At 43.0% G+C, this 23000-nt stretch overlaps 1 protein-coding gene and 1 long non-coding RNA gene across 2 annotated transcripts in view; one reads left to right on the forward strand and one right to left on the reverse strand.

Annotated features, from left to right (window-relative positions):
* LOC309358136 overlaps positions 1 to 23000 on the forward strand; it is a 322055-nt gene that overhangs the window by 236896 nt on the left and 62159 nt on the right. The window lies entirely within an intron of this gene.
* LOC309357626 (cytosolic phospholipase A2 epsilon-like) overlaps positions 7656 to 23000 on the reverse strand; it is a 40602-nt gene continuing 25257 nt past the window's right edge. Inside the window, exons 11-20 of the mRNA XM_081889954.1 lie at positions 21901 to 22060; positions 20752 to 20888; positions 19376 to 19598; positions 17643 to 17757; positions 15875 to 16012; positions 14567 to 14674; positions 13547 to 13738; positions 11046 to 11212; positions 10106 to 10292; positions 7656 to 8652 (exon numbers count right to left, since the gene is read on the reverse strand). Of these exons, the coding sequence (XP_081746080.1) occupies positions 8429 to 8652; positions 10106 to 10292; positions 11046 to 11212; positions 13547 to 13738; positions 14567 to 14674; positions 15875 to 16012; positions 17643 to 17757; positions 19376 to 19598; positions 20752 to 20888; positions 21901 to 22060 (1651 nt within the window). The 3' untranslated portion in view covers positions 7656 to 8428. The remainder of the gene's footprint in view (positions 8653 to 10105; positions 10293 to 11045; positions 11213 to 13546; positions 13739 to 14566; positions 14675 to 15874; positions 16013 to 17642; positions 17758 to 19375; positions 19599 to 20751; positions 20889 to 21900; positions 22061 to 23000) is intronic.

Raw genomic sequence — 23000 nt, forward strand, 5'->3', positions numbered from 1 at the left:
TAGCAGTCTTGCAGTGCTGAGTATGGGGAGATTTGCACATTTTTAGCAGAATTCATGCATGGTAGTGGTTCAACCTGTGTCCTAGCTTTCTGCAAAGAATGCTAATGAGCATAATACAGTGGTACCTTGGGTCACATTCGGGTTACATACGCTTCAGGTTACATACGCTTCAGGTTAAAGACTCCGCTAACCCAAAAATATTACCTCAGGTTAAGAACTTTGCTTCAGGATGAGAACAGAAATCACACAGCAGCGGCGTGGTGGTAGCAGGCGGCCCCATTAGCTAAAGTGGTGCTTCAGGTTAAGAACAGTTTCAGGTTAAGAATGGACCTCCGGAACGAATTAAGTTCTTAACCCAAGGAACCACTGTAAAAGAATAACCTAGGATGCAGCAGGGTCCGATGATGGGGGTCAGATTAAATATGGAGGAAACCAATTGTCTAATCCCCATACTCTTGCTTTCCATTTCACCAACAAGTTCTGAATTGTGAAGAAAGGCAAGTCTTTTTTTAGAGTGAACAAAAGCAGGTTACTTAAATGTTTCTTTCCAGATTTGTTTTATTTAAATTTTTATTTTGTCCCATTATGAAAGTCTGGGCTGAAAAGCTATAGCAAAGATCTGCAGAACAGGTTTTTAGCCCACCTTGGTTGATTTTGCCCTAATTCAGAAAGGCACAAACAAAAATTTCTTCCAAAATTGAGGAAACATTGTTGGAGTAATTAAGCATGAGAAGGGGTTAATTTCCATCATGAGAGTGTAACTGGGGTCATGGATGAGCTAAACACAGGTGCAATGTTAATAAAGCCAGTTACTAGCTTGTGATTAATGCATGCCAGCTCAGTGTGTCAATCTGTGGTTAGTCTATCTGTCTCTTAGTCAGTTAGCCAATCAGTATTAATTGTCCAGTGTTATGTCTTGAATTGCTGAACTCATTTAGAGCAACAGATATTCTTTGTACTTGTATGTATCAATATATATATGTATCTGAAAAAGCCTACAAGCTGTGTCCAGAACTGTATTACTGAGTCTTATCTTCTGCAATAGTAAACTATCTGACACTTTATCAGATTTTGTGTGGTGACTGGTACTGGGAGCAACCAGTACTATGTTGGTATCTCACCTAGGATCCTCAACAGGTATCAGCTGAAGGGAGTTCCCTTCAAAAATAAAATCTATTCATATTTTCCTTGCCTGGGGTGTAACATTGGCTACTGATTTTGATAAAGCCAGACCTGCAACTGCTCTTAATATTACAGTGATAACTATCTTGGGTGGAGAGCCAGTTGCTCCTGTTTTATCCCACTTGTTCAAAGCATAGCAGTGATTCCATGTGGCTGACTGGCAATGAAGAGTTTCTATTTCAGGCTGAATTACTGTCGTAGAATAGTATTATTAAATATGAGCAAAGATTCTGCACTGGGGAAGCAGGTGCTAACTAGCTATTGCGAAAAACCAGCTAGCCATGGCTTACAGCAGAAACAAAACAATAGTCCAGTTGCATTTTTAAGGCTAAGAAACACATTATTGAATAAGCTTTCATGAATTATAAATAATGATCTGGTAAAGTGGAATCCAGTGCAAAATAACTTATGCCATAATAAAACTGTTTGCACCCTGGTATCTGACAAATGATCCAGACATGTTTAGTTGGATTAAGCTAGGGGCACTTTGTCAAATTTAAACCAGATAAACAAGGAAATACCTGCAGACGGAAAACTCTTATAGGTATGGAAATCAACTGACATCAAGCCAAACCTGCAGGTAGTTGGGCAACCCAGCCCTGTCTGTGGAAAAAGAGGATATGGCCTAAGTGTCTACCCCTTATTCCAGACCCTCCAAGTGTCCCTATTTTCCAGGGACATCCCTGATTTAGAGAAGCCATCCTGGTTTCTGATTTGATCCCAGAATGTCCTGCTTTTCCATCAGATGTCCCTGTTTTCATTGGAGAAATGTTGGAGGGTATGGAGTTATCCAGCCTCTGAGCTGTCTGAAGGCAATCCTGTCTAGGGATATTTGTTTAAATGTTTAGTGTTTTGTTACGTTGGAAGCTGCCCAAAATGTTGGGGCAACCCAATAAGATGTGTGGGGTATAAATAGTATAATTATCATTATGGATGGGACGTCCCTATTTTCATTGTAGAAATGTTGGAGGGTATGTTATTCTAAGCCTCAACTTCAAGGTGAGTAGAAAGGCTTTCATGCCCTCCAACATTCCTCAGATGAAACTAGGGACATTTCTTACTCCCCCCCCAAAAAAATCTGACTCCATTCAACCCACCCCCCATTTTTTGGTTGTCACCCCACCCCTGCAGAGCATTTCATATCAGAAGGGTGAGTGCGACCACCATTACACCAATAGGACTCAGTGCATACACCCTCCATGTCCTGAGAAAACCCTTCTCTTCTCTTCTCTTCTCTTCTCTTCTCTTCTCTTCTCTTCTCTTTTCTTCTCTATCGTCTCTTCTCTTGTAGATTTACCAAAAGCATAGCATACACCAATAATATTTTTTTGGAAAGTGGTAAGATTAGATGCAGACACACAAGGTTAGAGACGTGGGTGGCGCTGTGGGTTAAACCACTGAGCCTAAGACTTGCTGATCAGAAGGTTGGCGATTTGAATACGCACAATGGGGTGAGCTCCCGTTGCTCGATCCCTGCTCCTGCCAACCTAGCAGTTCGAAAGCACATCAAAGTGCAAGTAGATAAATAGGTACCACTGCGATGGGAAGGTAAACAGCGTTTCTGTGCGCTGCTCTGGTCAGCTGGCCACATGACCTGGAAGCTGTATGCCGGCTCCCTCGGCCAAATAAAGTGAGATGAGCGCCACAACCCCAGAGTTGGCCATGACTGGACCTAATGGTCAGGGGTCCCTTTACCTTTTTAAGATCAGATGCAGACACACAAAGTTGTTGTGGGTTTTTTTAAAAAAAGACTCCTTGCACTCAACCCCACTCCTCCTTTCTTCCCGTCCAGAGTGGCCCTGCCCTCTCCCCACCCCTCAGAGCCAGTGCGTCATGTGGGGCTGGGCCTTGGTGATGGCAGCTTCTCCTCCTCCTCACCCACTCTCCAGCAGCTGCTATGAGCTGCCCAAGGGAAGAAGCTGGCAGCAGCCTCCATGGAAAGACAACAGGGTGCTACCGGCTCATCCTTTCCCCTGATCTAAGCAGCGGCAGCACTGGTGGGGGAAATAGGGACATTCCAGGATCAATGAGCAATTCCTGTCTTTCCCCCACAGTTCCTGCCTATTTCTCACCTTGCCCATGCTAGCGTGAAAAGGACTGGAAACTGGCCATCTTGTTTGCTTAACAAAAGGGTGAAAGACTTGAGAGAGCAGACCTGGCTCTCTCTTTCTTTTTTCTGCCTTCCAGTATCCTTAGCATTGTGTAGATGGCTCCCATTGAGGAGTTGAGTATCCTCAAATCAGAAACAGGGACAGCTTCTGTAAATCCAGGATTGCCCCTGGAAAACAGGGACACTTGGAGGATCTGCAATTTAATATCCTAAAAGTAAATGCGTGTTGTGTGTGTGTGTGAGAGAGAGAGAGAGGGGGGGGGGACAAGGGCCAATCTCAACATGATAGGGTAGCTGCTTAATGTGTTGCCTGCCCTGTTTGCATGTAACATGGGGTCAAGCAGTCTATTATTTTCTCTTTTTTGAAGCTATGTTTGTAAAGGATAAGGGTAGTAAGCTGCTAGATTTTAAAGTATTACAATTTGATCATGTTTAAACTGTAGTTGCTGCATCACAACAGCAGCAAAGGCAAACTCCACCTCCCCCTTTCCAGGGTCTTGTTCTGACCCTTCCTCATATTGTGCTGTGTGCCATTGCTTTCCTGTAGCAGCAGCAGCAGCAGCAGCAGCAAAGAGCTGCCTTTAGAGCAGCAAATTACTGCGGGCAGGACTGATTTCGTACCCTGCTCGGTGAGGATACACAAATCATGTGCCCTTCTTGTTATGCCACGTACAACAATGGTCTATGTGTCCAGGGAACAATAACACAAAAGAAGATGTATTCCCTAGTAGTAATGAAACCCCCTTCAGTTTTAAGCATATTACTTTTGTATTTATATTCAGCCAGAATTAGTTCTACCTACTGTTCTGATGGAGCTGCAAAATGCCATGGGTTCTATGTTTTTAATTACTGCAATAAATCCATCAATAAAAAGATGTTTGCTTGGTGTTATTCTCTTGCTTTTCCTGTCCTTCCACTAGTAGACAAGTGACATGATATCCTCGTCCCATTTACTGGGTGGCATAGTTTTGTTGTGAGCAAATAGCTGTACATTTCTGAACACAATTCAAAGTGTTGGCGCTGACCTTTAAAGCCCTAAATGGCCGTGGCCCTGTATACCTGAAGGAGCATCTTAACCCCCATTGTTCAGCCCAGACACTGAGGTCCAGCTCTGAGGGCCTTCTGGTGGTTCCCTCACTGCAAGAAGTTACAGGGAACTAGGCAGAGGGTCTTACTGAAAGTGCACCAGTCCTGTGGATCACCCTCCAGTCAGATGTCAAGGAGATAAGTAACTATACAACTTTTAGAAGAAATCTGAAGGCAGCCCTATAAGTTCTTAATGTGTGATGTTTTATTATGCTTTTATATTTGCTGGAAGCCGTCCTGATGGGAAGGGTACAAATAATAATAATAAATATATTATTATTATTATTATTATTATTATTATTATTATTATTATTATTATTATTATTACAGTCTGTCACTTTCACATGTGTTCACCTGTTAATCCATTCTGCATTAATCTGAAAAAAAGTTTTAAAATCCTTTTCTTTTCTTTTTACAAAAGAATTTGAGTGGTTAGGAAATTGATGGGGTAATACATTGAAAAATCCGCTCCACTTCCCAGTGGGGAGGAGTTGCGGTGGACCACATGGCCACCCACTCCCCTCCGGGGGCGGGGGCAGAGTCCTGCATCACCCGGAGGTCCCTGGCATGCCATAGTTCCAGCCAGCCAATCCGCTGGCTGGAGGGCATGACCAGGACCCATTTAAACCAAGGTGTGAGCCAGGGAACTTCCTTCTGGCTCACTTCCTCGATCTTCCGCCCGCTCTCCCTAATTTCAGGTTTTGACATTCGCCTTGCTATGGACCTCGGTTGGTCGCCGTTGAGGGGTCTGGTAGGAATTTTTCCTCTTGGCAAATTGGCTTGGGCCATTTGGTTTTCGCCAACCTCGTACCAATTGTCACAACTTTGTAAGGTTTGGTGGTTAGGCATTGGTCTTATGATGGAGGAGGGGAGGTGTGGCCATCACCTGCCCCTCCAAGCTTAAGTGTATTCCGTTAAAGGAATCCGGGGGGGGGTGATCTTGTCCGAAGTCTGGGGCAGGGCTAGGGCCTTGCCACAACCCTGTCGGGAACCCAGGAGGTACTCGAGTTGCTTTACATCGGCGGGACTCCCCCTTCCAGTGGTTGACCCCTACAGGACTCCCTGTGTGACGGGCAGGAGTCAGATATAGCCAGGTGAATTCCAATGCCTAAGCCAATACCACTCACATTCTGTAACCGATAAAGTTGTGGCCTAAATTTGCCCAATAACCATTAACTTAATATCCGTGTCCTTGTGTCCTATTCATCAACGCAGAGGTGGCCTCGGGGTCTCGACACGCAAATGTGAAATGAAAGAATGATTAAAGGGATGGCATATAAACACCCTGCAAGCAAATCAGGATGCTCATTGTTATATAACTTGTCCTGCAAACAAATCAGAGCAAATACCCAATAAAGGAGAGGCGTAGTCTAACCCCTATGAAAGCTTTGTGCAATAGAATCATAGAATCATAGAGTTGGAAGAGACCACAAGGGCCATCGAGTCCAACCCCCTGCTAAGCAGGAAACACCATCAGAGCACTCCTGACATATGGTTGTCAAGCCTCTGCTTAAAGACCTCCAAAGAAGGAGACTCCACCACACTCCTTGGCAGCAAATTCCACTGTCGAACAGCTCTTACTGTCAGGAAGTTCTTCCTAATGTTTAGGTGGAATCTTCTTTCTTGTAGTTTGGATCCATTGCTCCGTGTCCGCTTCATAAATCAGATTGAATGCTCAATAAACAGGCTATATGGAGGAGCCATTTGCCACAAAATAGATATTTCAGTTTGTGGGATGAGGTACATTTGCAGTGGAAATACCACCATACATGTGTTTCATACCCTTGGAAACCACAGAAAGCCTTACTCAGTGCTGGGAACCACAGAATGACACAGTACCATTGTGCCCATGTCCTGCTTGCAGATTTCTCACAGGCATCTGGTTGGTCACTGAGAACAGGATGCTGGACTAGATGGTCCATTGGCCTAATACAGTCATACCTTAGGTCCCAAACGCCTTGCAAGTCTAACGTTTCGGCTCCCAAACACCGAACGTTCGGTTTGCAAACGTTCTTTGAAATCCAAACGATTGATGTGGCTTACACAGCTTCTGATTAACTGCATAAGTTTCCTTCAGCCAATCGGAAACCGCGCCTTGGTTTCTGAACGTTTTAGAAGACGAACAGACTTCCAGAACAGATTCCATTCGACTTCCGAGGTACCACTGCATTCTGCAGTATATAGGAACTGGGACTTTGGTGTGGTGGCACCTGCTGTTTGGAATTATCCCCTGTTTAATATTAGGAACCACGACTATAAGCCTTTTGGTGCTTCTTAAAGTCATCCCTCTTCCAACAAACTTTTTTAGTAGCAATCTGAGTCAGCTTCTGTATTTTAACTATTTTAAACTCTTTTTGTATATAGACTTTTTAAATGGTTGTAGTATGTTTTTATATTTGAAATTGTTTTACATTGTTTTATGCAAGGAACTGTTTTTTAAATTGTTGTGGTTTTTTTACACTTTTCTCGTTTCATGGTTGTAAATATTTTGTAGTTGGGTATATTTTTTACTGTAACCCACACTGCGACCTTGCAGTGAATAGCTGATCTCATAAAATAAACACTTAAGCATTTTTTAGTGAAGTTGAGTGCCTCTTGAGGTGACAGACAGATTATAAATGAAAAAGTACACAATATATTAATTATGTGTGTGTGGCTCCAAAGCTAAAAAAAGCCAGGCACTTTTTGCTACACCCTTCATAATTAAAGAGTTCAAACCAGGCCATGCATCCAAGCAGGAAAAGCAAAACTCATGAACAGAAAAAATAATGAAGTGACTAGGTGGCGAAATTTTATTGTTGTTTGTTCATGCTTTTGATTTTAGCATTTCTTCACATGAAAGCAGTTACCTAACCATAAACTTTTCAACTGACTATATACATCTATCATCATACAGGAAACCAGTTCTTAAAACAAAATACATGTAGCCTATTAACACACACACACACAAAAAGATTAAATACGGTAGCTGTAACTTTGTGCCTGCAACAATGAATTAGTATTAGGTAAGAGAACAGATCTGACAGTGCAATCCTGCATGTTTCCTCAGAGTCAGCAAGAAGCTCCACTGAATTCAATGGGACTTACTCCCAGATAAGAGCATATAGGTTGCAGCCTGCGAGATAAACAACCCTCTAGGGTGTAACTCAATTGTTCAACCATGATTTCAAACTGGCATTTATATAAGTGTGTTATGGGCTTAACAGTATCTAGATGAAAGATTAACCACCCTTTTCAAATGAGTTAGAGAAAATACTGTGAGAAAACTACCTTTAAAAAGAATAGTAAAGAATCAATATTTATGCCTACAGGGAAACATTTGAATAATAAGGGATCTGAAAATATGGAAGGAATTGCAATGGTCTGTATGCCATGATCCAAACTTTTGTGGGCTCAAGTGCACAGATGGAACTCCACCTCCCACCCTGCCAATTACATACTAGAACCATTGCAATAATAGTAAACCTTGGCTAGGTGAGGTCTCCCATGTTGAAAAAACCCCAAGAAAGTCAGTTTTGAATTATCTGAGTTCCTTTAAAACCAACTACCATTTTGATCAGCTATTAGATCTCTTCCCCACTTACAAGTTTTCTTCTTAAGCTGGCAAGGAAGTTGGGATGGGCAAATCTCTCAATTTCAGTTTCTCATTGTTTCAGTCTTAAGTTGATTTATCCACCTTCCACATCAGTTTGCATTTTTTTTTAAAGCACTCATGAAAATTCAACAGCATTTTAGTGCAAATTTCTTCTAAGACACAATTTTGTACATTTTTGCCTAACATACACTTTTTGCAAAGCACTTTCCCCATATGTAATACACTTTTGTATGTATTGCTTCACTATTATATGCACTTAATGCATAATTTATCCTAGCATATGAATTTTGTACACATTACTTGACTGCAGAACTGCATTGCAAAATTCAGAGAAGTGCGAATTTTGAAGCCTTGCTGTGTTTTGGTTTGCATATACTTTTGGAAAGTGCAAACTGGCACCTTTCAATGGTAACTGAACTGAATTTCTCCCCCCCATCCCTACAAGAAAGGTGTATTCATGAGGCAGCCTGAGATGACCAGGCCTGTTTTTTCTGGTCTACTACTTTGTGCAAAACATGAAGGATTGTGCTTGCATTATTCTGGACATTGTAGTTAGTTAGATTCAGCAGCTTGTTGAAATCCTCGTCTTGCAGCGAAACCTGTCTTGTGGAATATGGAGAAAAGGCACTAGAGATATCAACATTGCCCAGTGACATTTCAGCAGTGCTACGTTCCACACCTACAGAAGAAAAAAAGAAAAGGGAGTCAAGTCCTTAGACAGATCATCTCCAAAGCTTAGCCAGTGGAATCAGAAGGCATGCCAGGAAGGGCAGCAACCCTGTCTCTATCTAAATTTCTTTTGGGGGGGGTCCTTACTGACCCAGTGGGAGTGTGGTTCAAATACTAGACTGTTGGCTTGGATGTGGGGCACTCAGGCTCAGATTTTTAAATGTGAAGCTTTGTGGGTGGACTTAGGCCAAATCCAACTCATTCTGAGCCTTTCTCAACTCAAATCCAACTCAAATCCAAGCCATTCTGAGCTTCAAGAGGAAGGGAAAATCACAAGAGTGTCAAATCAGTAAATTAATGAATGTTTCAAAAGGAAGCATTCAGAAGATTACTGTGTAATCCTGAGTCAGGAGCATAAGCAATTTGCACTTTAGATTCCATAGAACAGGGGTAGGCAAACTAAGGCCCGGGGGCCAGATCCAGCCCAATTGCCTTCTCAATCTGGCCTGCAGACAGTCCAGGAATCAGCGTGTTTTTACATGAGTAGAATGTGTCCTTTTATTTAAAATGCATCTCTGGTTTATTTGTGGGGCCTGCCTGGCGTTTTTACATGAGTAGAATGTGTGCTTTTATTTAAAATGCACCTCTGGGTTATTTGTGGGGCATCAGAATTTGTTCATTATTTTTTAAAAAATATAGTCCGGCCCACCACATGGTCTGAGGGACGGTGGACCGGCCCACGGCTGAAAAAGGTTGCTGACCCCTGCCATAGAACAATTCCAAACAGGAAAATAGTTCTTCTGTATGATCAGAAAATGTTCAAATAGTTTGTTATGTTTAATAGTGTGATTGATTTTATTGATGAAATACAGCTAAGGCAGAAAGGTGGAATACAGCAATAATATAGCAATTTTCATATAATTTTAATAAAATGTGGGGATGTGGAAAGCTTTTTTGGGTTGTAAATTGCTTTGAGTTATCTTGAGCAAGAGAAAGGGACTAACATATTTATTATTATTATTAGTTCTGATTGGAAAACAAATGTCCAAAATTTACACTTCTGGTGTATAATATTCCTCCCCAGTCCCAGATTATGATTTCAGTACTCATGGAGTTGCCCTACAAAAATAAATATTCCAAGCCTACCTAACTTCACCTCACTATAAAAATATGGTCTAAGATCTTAATTGAGAAAAATCCACCCTAATCATTGTGCAACAATTTAAATGAAGTATCAGATTGTAAGATAAAGCATGCTAGCTAGGAAATCATTGGACTCTATCAGACTTGCTTTTGAATATGATTAAGATTGAGCTGTAAGTTCACAAACCAAAACACATTTCAACTTCATTAAAACCAGTAGGCCTTTCTCAAAGAAAATGTGAGATTGTGTAAAATCTGTTTTGGATGAAGTACTTGATATAAATGTTATTTCTGTTATATATTGGCTGCCATTAACTCACCGGGTGCAAGATATCTTTGGAAGGTGTCATTCACTAGTGGGAAATAAATCACTGTGGGAGCATCTGAGTTGTGTGTATCTTCAAACACGTAGCACTCCTTTAGATTTTTCTTTTCTTCATCATTCAGCAAAGTGTTGGGAAATGGAATTCCTTGCTCCGTGAAGTATGTAGAGGCCCGCTCCAAAGGCTATGGTTGCAAAATGAAGCATTTTTAAGCAGGGGCCAAAGAAGAAACCAACCATGGAGTCCTTGACGAGCAGTAATTTCATTTGAAAACATAATGGAATCACAATGGGATGCAAAACAAGATACAGAAAACTGTCCATGCTGTCAAAACAGGCATTTAATCTGTCATGAGAGGGAACCACTAGAGCCGAAAGGAAACTTTGAAATTGACTTTGAAATTCAGCAAGATTGATTTTTTTTTAAAAAAAATAACTTTTTTCTAAATCTTAAACAGACTTAAGAAAAACACAATTTAACCTAAAGGCGTGTTTATTAACTTTAAAGCACTTAAATTCAATACCAATTTGCCTCTCCTATACTTTTATACCTTTTTAATTAAAAAAATCAAACCAACAGCATCAATAAGAATCATGAAAAATGTGAACAGTAAACATTTAAATTTTTGCAACCAAATTTAGGCTAGGAGCATATGAATTTTTTCTGAAATAAATTGCACTTTTCTTGACTACAGAAATAGCTGACTCCAACCTTGGAAAGTTGAGATCTTTTTGATAATGAATTAAAAGACCATTTTAATCCTAATGTGGCAGACCTCCTTTGGTTTTGAACTATGATATTAACTGGATTGTTTAGAACTTTAATAACAACAACAATAATAATAGTTATTAATTTCTGGATATTGTTTTCAATACATACATTTGGATTATCTTTCAAAAAGATTTAATAATAGTAAAAATTAATATACCCATCTAACCTTAGCTTGTGATCCTCCAGTGTAATTGAAGTGCAGAATGACATCAACTTTCCTCTCTGGTCTCAGAAGTGGAGGGCAACTGGTGTCAAAGAAAAATGCTGTATCCACCAGTTCCAGGTGATCTGCTGAATCTCTCAACTGATTAGGGGATTCATCAAGCACAGTATCTACAAAACAAGGCATTGACTTTAAAATGAAAAGAACCAACAAAATCCAGAAGTAATCGCCTTTCTGCTCCCCTTCAGAAAAATAATTTTATCACAAAACTAGCACCAATAAGTCAACAGATGTGGCAAAGAAGAACAAATCGCATTTGCTGGTCTTCCTCCACATAATAATTTTATTATTTGTACCCCACTCAACTGACTGGGTTGCCCCAGCCACTCTGGGTGGCTCTGAACAGATGTAAGAACACAATCAAACATCAAACATTAAAAACTTCCCTATACAGGGCATAGCTATCAATGTTACCCTTTTTTAAAGGGAAATTCCCTTATTCCGAATAGGATTCCTCGCAAGAAAAGGGAAAAGTTGACAGCTATGATACAGAGTTGCCTTCAGATGTCTTTGACCTCTATATGTTCTTCTACACTGAGCCTGTGGTATACAAGTATTACATACACATACAGTCTGCATCCTGTATTTATGTACACATACATTTTGTACAGGTTGGAAGTGAGTGATTGATTAGGCCCAGGAACAGTGTGCCCACAACCAGGGAGCAAGGTTGGGAAGCTGCAATAATCACAAGACAAGCATCCTGTGATGCTTAAACAGGCCACATCCTTATTGACCCCAGATGTTAGTAGGTTTTGGCTTAGGCAATGGGTGTGTATTCCAAATCATCCAACCTGTCTGCTGATTGTTTGGCACAGTTAATCCTGGGTCAAGAATGGGATACATCAAATCGGGGTGATCTCTCCACGGAAGGGGGGTGCTGTGGCTCATCGGCCCCATCTGGGCATCTGGATAGAAGCACCTCCCCCTGGACCCCTTTGATGGGGTACCCCAATTCTTTGGAGCCAGAGGGTAGACTTGCAAACCCTGCCTTCTGCCTTGACTAAGGATCCAACCCAATGCCTTATCCGCCAACAAGTTGTGACAACGGCTATGAGGCAGGCAAAAACCCTAGACATGCCCAATTTCTCTGGAGGAAAATTCCTTTCTAGGCCTCTTTTTAAGCCTAGGGATAATAGCATATGGAAGACAGGGGTGTGAACAGGACTTCCCTGTTGTATGCTCTCCAAGCCATGTCTCCTGGCTTGTTTGTGATTGGCCAAAACACTGGGGCAGCCCACACAGCCGGTGGAGGAGGAAGCGACAGTCTCCATTGGCCACTCAGGGACAAGAAGACCGCCATGGATCAGCTGCAGCTAAGCTGGACCTCAATCACTGCTCCCCACCTTGCAGTAAGCCATCCTTTTCCCCAGAATCTGCACATGAGTCTTGTATTGTGGCCTTCCAAACACATAAGGGTAAAGGTACCCCTGACCATTAGGTCCAGTTGCGGCCGACTCTGGGGTTGTGGTGCTCATCTCGCTTTATTGGCCGAGGGAGCCGGCGTACAGCTTCTGGGTCATGTGGCCAGCATGACTAAGCCAATTCTGGTGAACGAGAGCAGCACACGGAAACATCGTTTACCTTCCCGCCAGAGTGGTACCTATTTATCTACTTGCACTTTGACGTACGTGCTTTCAAACTGCTAGGTCGGCAGGAGCAGGGACTGAGCAACGCGAGCTCACCCTGTCGCGGGGATTCAAACTGCCGACCTTCTGATCGGCAAGTCCTAGGCTCTGTGGTTTGACCCACAGCGCCACCCGCGTCCCTCTTCTAAACACATAACAGTCCCTTAATGGCTCACACATTTCAGGCCTCGTTAAAGAAACAACTTAGCATTCAGCTACACCTGTAGAAAGCAACTTGCAACTATCACATGAAGCCTGCTAAAAATGACTTGAAGTTTACATTGTAAGTGTAGTAATAGTAATAAACATCTGGAGGCCAGTGGAGATCCAAAAGTCATACTGGGCAATTTGGGATCACCCCTCTGCAGGATGCAGGGAAACAGTGTTTTCAACATAGCACAGCACGACACAGGTCACCTGCCCAGGGTCAGGCACACTCCACAGAGTACTGACACAAAAGGACTACTCCCTTTGTGCAAGCGCTGATAGCTGGCTTCAGTTATGTAGAGTGGTGCGGGCAGCAGCTGCTGCCATATGCAATGATGTGCCAGAGGTGAGGAACCATTGCAGAGATGCCGATGAACACAAGGAAAGAGTCTTTTCACCTAGTAGGTGTAAGTGCAGTTTCCACTATCCCCTTACATTCCACCCTGGCCCATTCATTCTCTCTCTCAAAGCACAACAGTTGGAGCAGTGATGCAGTGATACAGTAATAATGACAGTAGTGAATTCTCTTCGATGAGAAAAAATGTAATTGATTTAGCCTATACTATGCAAATTGTTTATTTCCAAATGAAATTTATGCTACGGGTATACCTTTCCACTTAGAAAACTGTAGATCCTGTGCATACTCATTGTGCAGTTGGAACCCTTTTAAAAAATTATGGTACTTTGACACCGCTGGACGGTCTGTCAAAATATCCCGTAGAGTATTGGAAAGGCTGCCTGCTGGAGTGAACATGCGAGTCGGCATCTCGTGAGGTCTCTCCGGTAAGTCAGGTACTTCATCTGAAGAACAACAAAGTTAATTAAGGTAAACAGGTACATGAAAAGGGATGAGGAACAACCTGTTTTAAAAACCAGGTTCTTTATCTAAAAAAAGATAAAATTAATTAAACTAAACAGATACATGGATAGGGATGGTATACAATATGCTTGTTTTAAAATGATTCAGCTGAGCTAATTAAAAGGTGGGTGAATTTTAGGATCAGACCTTTACTCTTGGGGTAAATATAGATACCATTATCTATAGTCACCTTGGCCTAGTAGATAAACAATTACTCACACACAGTGGAGAGAGAGAGAGAGTATGGCTGTACTTCCTCTGAACCACTAAATGTGCACATGGGAATAAAAATTTTCAATAGGTCTGTTGAAATATTACATCCACACATATACCAAAAATCAAATACCCATAAGACCCAAACTGCATGCTTGATTTCTGGATTTTATTTGGGCCAACATAGCCATGCTAGCTGGGATTGATGGAACACGTAGTCCAAGCCGTCCTGAAGGCACCAGGCTAGCAAAGTTTGCACTATATCCATGAATGGCCAGTGACCACAGAGGCGGGAGAGGTGTGCAAGGTGGGTGAAAATGAAAGGCACATTCAGGCTGCCAAACATGTATGGGAGTATGCTCAGACATGAGTATCGACCATTCTGGGAAAAGGTAATATTATGATGAACTGAATCTGGGTGTTGAAGTTGCACCTAAACAAACCACTTGCATTGCAAAGTTCAGAACGAGTTATTTCCACGCAGCAAGATGCCAGCCCCCAAACCAATCTGTATATGGTTACATCAAAAATCACATGGAGCGTGGACTATAATTTACCAATTTCAGTGATATTATCTTGGGTCCACCTGTTCCAGAAGTCCTCTGAATTGTCAGCTGCATGCCAGGCATCCAACAGATTCTTGGAAAATATGCTACTCCACATTCCTGTGAAAGAAAGAGACAAATGAAGTAGAAGCATTCTCCCCTCAAAACTTCCTGAACTGGAAGATGGTCCAGCAAATTATCTACCTCGACCCTCTTATTCTGGGGCAAAACAGTGGCACAATTTAAACTAGTATACAAATGTACTTGTTGTTCCAGATTTCAAATTACATTTCATTTGAATTTATATATATTCCTGTTGCGACTTGTTTCAGGTTTTTCCTGGCCAGGACCAGCTGGCTTGTTTACTGCTGCATTTGAAACAATTCCTGTAGTCTTCCTAACCCAGCATCTTCCAGATATTTTGAACTACCACCAGCCCCCAAAGCAGCAGTTCTCAACCTGTGGGTCCCCAGATGTTGTTGGACTACAACTCCCATCATCCCTGAGACCCGGCCCTGCTAGCTAGGGGTGATGGGAGCTGTAGTTCAACAACATCTGGGGACCCAAGGTTGAGAAAGACTGTCCCAAAGGCTACATTGATGTGATACTTAGCTATGTATATGGATCAGGATAGGACTACACAGAATGAGGAACACTGACATTTTCAAGGAAGGAAGGAAGGAAGGAAGGAAGGAAGGAAGGAAGGAAGGAAGGAAGGAAGGAAGGAAGGAAGGAAGGAAGGAAGGAGGTAAACTGCAAGTAGTATCAACATTAGTCTGCTGCACCAGACTAATGGGCCATCAATGGTTACTAGATGTAATGTCTGTATAGAACCTCCATCTTCAGAGGCAATATGCCACTAAATGAAATTTGCTGGTAGCAGGTTTTTTGTTGGTCACTCTTAGAAACAGGATGCTGGATTAGATGAGCGTGTGATATGATCCACCATTGCTCCTTTTATGCTATGGGGTGACTGGAACTGTATTTTGAAGTGTGGCTAGACTATAAATTTGTAAAAGGTCACTGGCATACTGGCATATGATTCTGTCCCCCTTCCATATAATCCCTAGCATGGAATTTGCCTTTTTTGTCATTTAACCATAATATATAGAATTTAAAGTTTGCTTCCACCCCTGGGAGTCATAATGCAATGAAAACAAAAGACACAGTGAGTGTGGAAATGTAACAGAAACCTGATATGCATCAGCGTTCCACATTTTTTCTCAAGTAGTGCAGGCTGTACCCGCATTACCAAATGCATCATCGCCTGTCAAGGTATGTCCTCCCTCCCACACACCCACCCCAGATATAAAGAGTCACCTTGCATAAAGCAGATCCTTGATTCTGGGAGCTTCTTCATCAGGTGCCCCATGAAAAACTCGCTTCCAAAATCTTCAGCACGAACAAACGCCCCATATTTCAGGAAGCCCGCCTCATATGGTGTGAACTCCACCCACTCTGCAAGGAAGCCAACATTCAACACATTTGCTATACTATGAAAAGAGAATGGCAAGCTTTCTCAGTTGAAAGTAATCACACGAGGGGATTATGCTTATTTTCAAGCTCATAATTAACCCAGCAATTTGTGTTCCTCAAAAAGGATTAGGTATTTAAACAACAACTTCCGCAACTCATTTCTGCTTTTTAACACCTACAGGAAATACAAAAGATACACAAGGAAGTGTTTAGAGACACAAGGAAGTGTTTTATTCAGCCCGACACATTCCAAGCCAATGTCTTCCTCATGGGCCATACACAATATTTAAAAAGTATAAAACAATGGTTGACTGCCTTCTGTTTCCCCAACCTTATGCATGCATCAGCAGCAGCATGTGAAAGGGACAGAGCAGTAAGGGTGCCCTCTTGATTGTGGCTCTGCACATTCCAGGACGAGGAGGCTGTGAGATCAGGGGAACTCCAGGTTGGGGTGGCCCATAGCTCCCCTGCCCTCACTGCTGCCTCCCCCTGCCTAGTCCCCAATTCCAGCAAGCAGCAGTGGCAGCATGAAAAGGAAGAGGATGTCACTGCTACATTCTACTGTAGATACACCAAGGAGTGTATATATGGGATCACTGCCTGTCCTACAGTGCACATAGAGGACAGCCGTTGAATTATGCTACATCAAGGGTTCAGTGCTATAGCAGAACGGATTTTATCACAATGTGTGTGTTGACTGGCTTACCAATCCCAGGATGTTTGTATTATCAGCTACCGTTTTACTGTGAATGGTCACTGTCAATAAAGTAATTATCACAGTCAACACTTCTCTGCATTTTTACACCCCACTCCCTAAAATATACACGCCACATATATTTGCCACTCAGAATAATGCTGTATACATCTGATAAAGTGGACAATGGTCCATGAAAGCTTATGCCATAATAAAGTGTCTCAGCGTTCAAGGGTGCCTCAGGACAGATGGACTAACATGGCTGCCCTTCCAGAAACGGTGACAATGGAAAGTCCCTTTAAATCTACACATTTGGTTAAGAAAATATGAAGATCCCTGTTGGATTGGGTCAAAGGACCACCTAATCCAGTATCCTGTTTCAACAGGTGGCCATTCTAGATCTAATAAATGACTTGTAGGGTAAAGTTAAGATGGTGTCACCCGTTCTCCTTCATCACAATCTAGAAGGGTGCTGGCACAGTTGTATCATGTAGTGGGAACTTTGGGTCCTCCAGTTGTGACTGAGCGACAGTTTCCATCAATTCTAGAAAACTAGGCCAATGGCCAGGTATGATGCACGCCCAGAGCTATTTTTCTAGAAAAAGAGGTGCCAGAATTCACTATGAACACCTCCCTTGTTCTCTTATAATGGCAATGGTCCCATCAGAGAGGTGCCGGAACTTAGTTCTGGCGAGTTCCGGTTGAAAAAAGCCCTGGTTCCACCATATCTGGAAGGCCAAAGGTTCCCTATACCTGGTGTGGAGGAAAGGATCAGAATAATGCTGCTGCCCATGTGCTTGAGCTCAGCTTGAGTCCAGGAGATGAATTTTCCCTTTTTGTTGGTTCTGATATGTGCATACCTGACCATGTAATTTGCCATACAAACTTAAAATATGAAAAATGTTGGGAAAACATTACCTCTAAAATCTCTTGTGGTAACATTGTCCTTAACGTTCAAAGCCAGGTAGATTGGAAGAGGGTTCTGGCCTTTGCTCAATGCTCGTCGTTGATCTGAGAGTTTATGGTGGTTGTTCTGGGTTTGTGTAGGGAAAATAAATACACATTATATATTTGATTATCTGGGGGAAATAGGAATTTGCAAGGCTGACCCCCAAATATTTTGCTGCCTCAGATGAACAGCAAATGGTATCATCCAGCCCTCAAATCGAGGTGCACAGTACCCAAAGCTGTCTGGGTTGTTTTGAAACCTGAGGTAAAACATTTCACAAGCACCTTTCCCCCTCTCTGGCAGTAAAAATACAATAATATGAAATAGCTAACAGTTTTCAGCCTTTAAGGGGGGATTTCAATCATGATACAGGTTAAAGAAGAAAAGGCTATGTTTCCTCCCTACACAGGAGTGGCCCAAGCCATTTTGCTGCCTGAGGCAAAGGACAAGATGGTGCATTTCCTATTTTGTGCACAAAATCTGACTAGACAGTTAATTGAATCACTAGTGATGGGCCAGAGTCCTCCACCTCACTCTAGGACAGCAAGCTAGCTAGCTTAGGGGCTGCAGGGCAGACCACACAGAAACATTCCTATCTACCAGTACTTTCCACCCCTCAGAATTTGCTGCCTGAGGCAGCTGCCTCCCTGTGAATCATCCAAGGGCTGGCCTTGTCCCTACAGGTTGCAATCGCAACAAAAATCCCTCCTAGGTATTGCATATTTTTAAAGGATCCAGCATAAATTCAAAGCACAGCATGAAAAATAGCCATGAAAGGACAGTATAGAGCAGCCTGTCCCAACTTGCTGCCCTTCATTTGCTCTGAGCTACTACCGCCATCATCCCTGACTTGCAGACATGCTGACTTGTGTTGATGGAAGTTGCCATCCACAGTGTCTGGATGGCAACAGATTGGGGAAGGCCGATACAGAGGGTACCAAAGTTTGCAGCGATTTCACCTCTGTACTAGACACATATGGTTGCTTAGACTGCACTTTCCAAAGGCAACATCCTCCATACCCCATCTTATTCCATCTACAGTATATCAGGGGAATATGGTATAGCCTTTATTTTATTTTATTAGCATGAGGGGAAAGTAAGAAAAGAAGAGCAGGGGGCTCATCCAAAGGAAAGAATTTTGTTGCTGAAGTCAATGTGGGAATAGACTTTGGCTGTCGGACCAACTGCAAATTGCACGGAGCTAAAATGATTAATAATAAAGTGAACCATCAGAAATATCCTGACTGTCCAGCACCTGAGAGCCAACCCTGGCATTCAGCTGCAATCAGTGGTCATCACCAGAAAACCTGTAAAGCAACAGGGGCAGGGAGTAGTTTTTCACCCAAGCGTTTGGCAGAGCTGTAGCTACCGGGGGGGAGGGGGCGGGACTAGCCAGGTGTTTTGCCCTGGGCGAAGCCTCCAGAGGGGCGCCATTGAGGGTCCCAGTCTATGTGTGTGTGCATGCAAATGTGCATAGGGGGTGCCAAACTGGGTCTTTGACCCAGGTGAAATAAAGCCTCATTTTGCCCCTGCTTTTGAGAATGGTAAGTGAGATTTAGCAACGGTATATTTTGATGACATTATGCATCAATTTGGCAAAGTATTGATTCTATTCTCCTCTGCCCTGAGATCTTCAGATGATACAAATAATTCTGAAGGAAGAAACAGATAATATTTCTGAAAACAAAAACATATAGAATACCCCATCATTCAGCATAGCTTCGATCATGAGTCCCCAAAGGTCTATGAAGGATGTCTTATATCCTGCTATGGTCCTCTGGCATAGCTCCTTATGGTAAGCTTTTAGGCTTTCCAGGGAAAAGGCACTCATTTTAGATTTGGCTGCTTGAATTCGAGCTTTCTTGATGATCTCCCCAAGATCTTTCTTTGACCAATCAGCATCTTCATACAAATCTGACATCGTCCTGGAAAAGAAAGGAAAGGAGATATGATTTGTTTTTATTCCAGACTGTATAATACAGGTTAAGTAAACAAGTAGTGTTGTGCAGAACCTTTTGCAATACATTTTTTTTTTCAACCATTCACTAGTAAAGGGTGGGTGGAATTTCGAAAGAAATGGGCTCTCACTCCCGCCACCGCCACACTTTCTCACTTTTGTAGGCAGGTGTTATCTTTGAAAGTTAAACATATTGTCTTTGAATGCTTGAACTGAGACAAACTTTGGAAAAACAATTCAGTCACCCTATCATCTAAAATATGCTATTTAATTTTAGTTTAGCTTAAATGTCCTTTTAAAAGAAAACACAGATCAGCAGCCCATCAACTATCAACAAATCACCAGTCTTCCCGCTCTTCACCACTCTTCTTCACCTGAGAATAAGTCCCCTTTAACTCAATGGGGCCTAATCCTGAGCAGGCATATGTAGTGTTGTATTAGACTGTTAGAAAATTTGGCTCAGTTCACTGTGTTCTTTGAAACCAATAAACTCACTCAGGTATTGAGGTGGGGGGGGGGATTTGCATATGTTTTCATTTCTCCACTCCCAGGTAATAAATTATTAGTCCTGCCTTGTGACCTGACCAAACAACTGACTCACGGAGCAACTGAGGAAAAATTATTCTGCATAGACTCACAATACCAAGGGCATTCTGGAGTTTCACATAATTTAAGCATTTCCTTGCTGGTGTGGAAAGCCAAAGGAGAAACTATGTACACCTACTTAATTGTGACAGTATGCTACGAAATCAACTAATAATTGCCTCTGATTTCACTGGTAGTCAAATAATGACGCAATATTGGAAGAAGGGTTTCAGCACAAGTAGCTCACACAAATCACAATTTACAAAAGAAGAAGAAGAAGAGTTTGGATTTGATATCCCACCTTTCACCCCCTTTAAGGAGTCTCAAAGCGGCTAACATTCTTCTTTCCCTTCCTCCCCCACAACAAACACTCTGTGAGGTGAGTGGGGCTGAGAGACTTCAAAAAAGTGTGACTGGCCCAAGGTCACCCAGCAGCTGCATGTGGAGGAGCGGAGACGCGAACTCGGTTCCCAGATTACGAGACTACCGCTCTTAACCACTACACCACACTGGCTCTCGGTGTTCTCATCCCTTACCATGTTGTCCCTGATGAGCCTGCTATATACGAAACACAGTCCAAAAGCTTCAGTCTCTGGAGACCCCAAAGGGTGCCATACATAGCGGTTAATGCTCTCATTCCACCTCCTGTAGTTGTCACAGCAATCACAGGCACCTGTTAAGTGCAAGAAAATAAGCAGTTTTTTATTGGTTATTATTTTATTTATTAAATTTGTGTACTGCTCTTCATCTGCAGATCTCAGGCCAGTTTCCTATGGCCACTTCCCAAGAAATACAGGATTGCAGAGCTAACTTTTTTTTTAAACTTCTGTATAATGTTACTGTATTGCTTTGCTGACACATAAACTGCCTTGGCAGCATCATTTAATCTTAAAGGCATGTTAAAACTCCATTTAATAAATAAGTCCAGGGCCTCATTAGCAGGATAAACAGAAGGTTCTAATATGCAGCAAGGCTGGGTCACAACATTTTGTAGTAGTAAAGAAATACACAGGACTAACACCACAGAGCCAATTTCCCATCATAAAACCAGAGTCTAAAAATGCTTAAGTGCAGCACTAGATACCAAGATCTGTAGAGAGAAAATGGCACTTTTGTGATCTACCGTATTTTTCGCTCTATAGGACGCACTTTTCCCCCTCCAAAAATGAAGGGGAAATGTGTGTGCGCCCTATGGAGCAAGTGCAGGCTTTCACTGAAGCCTGGAGAGCGAGAGGGGTCAGTGCGCACCGAACCCTCTCGCTCTCCAGGCTTCAGGCAGCTATCCGCAAGCCTTCGGAGTGCGGCGGGAGTTCCCGCTGGGCTCCGAAGGCTTGCGGATAGCAGGCTGCAGCCTGAAGCCCGGGGAGCGCAGCGCCAACTCCCACTGCACCCGCCGGGCTTCAGGCAGCTATCCGCAAGCCTTCCGAACACAGCAGGAACTCCCGCTGCGCTCAGAAGGCTTGCGGATAGCTGCCTGTTCTGGGGGCTGGGGTTGGGGGAAGCTCGGGCTTCCCCTGTCCCTAGCCCCGCAAGCTCCGGGAGTGGCGGCGAGATTGCGCGCAATCTTGCTGCCGCTCCTGGACCGGGGGGGGGATATATTTTTTTTTCTTTATTCCCCTCCCCCTAAAAACTAGGTGCGCCCTATGGTCCGGTGCACCCTATGGAGCGAAAAATACGGTACTTACTTCATGGTCTTTCAGGTCTTGGTCTAAATGAAGAAGACTTTTCAGAGTAGCAGCAACCACTTTCTTCCGTTTCTGTAGGAAATTCTTTTCATCTGAGCACAGATCATATCCTAGACGCACATCAAGACTTTTCGGCCTTTTAAAAAGTAGGCCCTGAGTCCTAAGGCCAAGAGAAATTTATGCAGACAGTTTTAAAGGCTGCTACATCTGATGGCTGCAATCTATCAAAGAAACATTTGCTCGAGTGTGCACATGTGTGTGCACAATGTTGTTTTTTTCCTAACCATCCGGGTAGAATGAGCAGTAGCAGTCTTGCCCCTACCCCACACTGAACCACAAGCTGATTTTTAAACAAATTGAATAGGTTGCTGTCAGGGGTGGCTGCTGTCCAACGGAGATGACAAAATAGAAAGAAAACAGGAACCACAGCCAGTGGCAGGCGGAGCTAACTAACGCCATACCTTTAAAAGGTAAAGGGACCCCTAACCATTAGGTCCAGGTTGCGGCGCTCATCTTGCTTTACTGGCTGAGGGAGCCGGAGTACAGCTTCCGGGTCATGTGGCCAGCATGACTAAGCCGCTTCTGGCGAACCAGAGCAGCGCACAGAAACGCCGTTTACCTTCCCACCGGAGTGGTACCTATTTATCTACATGAACTTTGAAGTGCTTTCGAACTGCTAGGTTGGCAGGAGCAGGGACCAAGCAACCGGAGCTCACCCCGTCACAGGGATTCATACCACAGACCTTCTGCTCGGCAAGTCCTAGGCTCTGTGGTTTAATCCACAGCGCCACCCGCGTCCCCATACCATACCTTTACAACACATCAAATGTACATTTAAGGCACATGACTCCCTGTAAAGAATCCTGGGAACCATAGTTTCCCCCTCATAAAACTACAACCCCCACAGTTCCCTTAAACTACAGTTCCCAAGATTCTTTGGGATAAATCATGTGCTTTGAGTGTGTGCTGGATGAGCCTTAAATTTATGCTGTGGCTCTACCCAAGTTACGTCTCCACCCTCTTCCCCGATGGGTTAGTTTTACAACAGCAACACTGAGACAAAGGAAGAAGAATCTGACAGCAGTGCCACCTCCTGGACC

The sequence above is a fragment of the Podarcis melisellensis genome, assembly GCF_964234715.1.
Source record: "Podarcis melisellensis genome assembly, chromosome: 1".
Lineage (NCBI taxonomy): Eukaryota > Metazoa > Chordata > Lepidosauria > Squamata > Lacertidae > Podarcis > Podarcis melisellensis.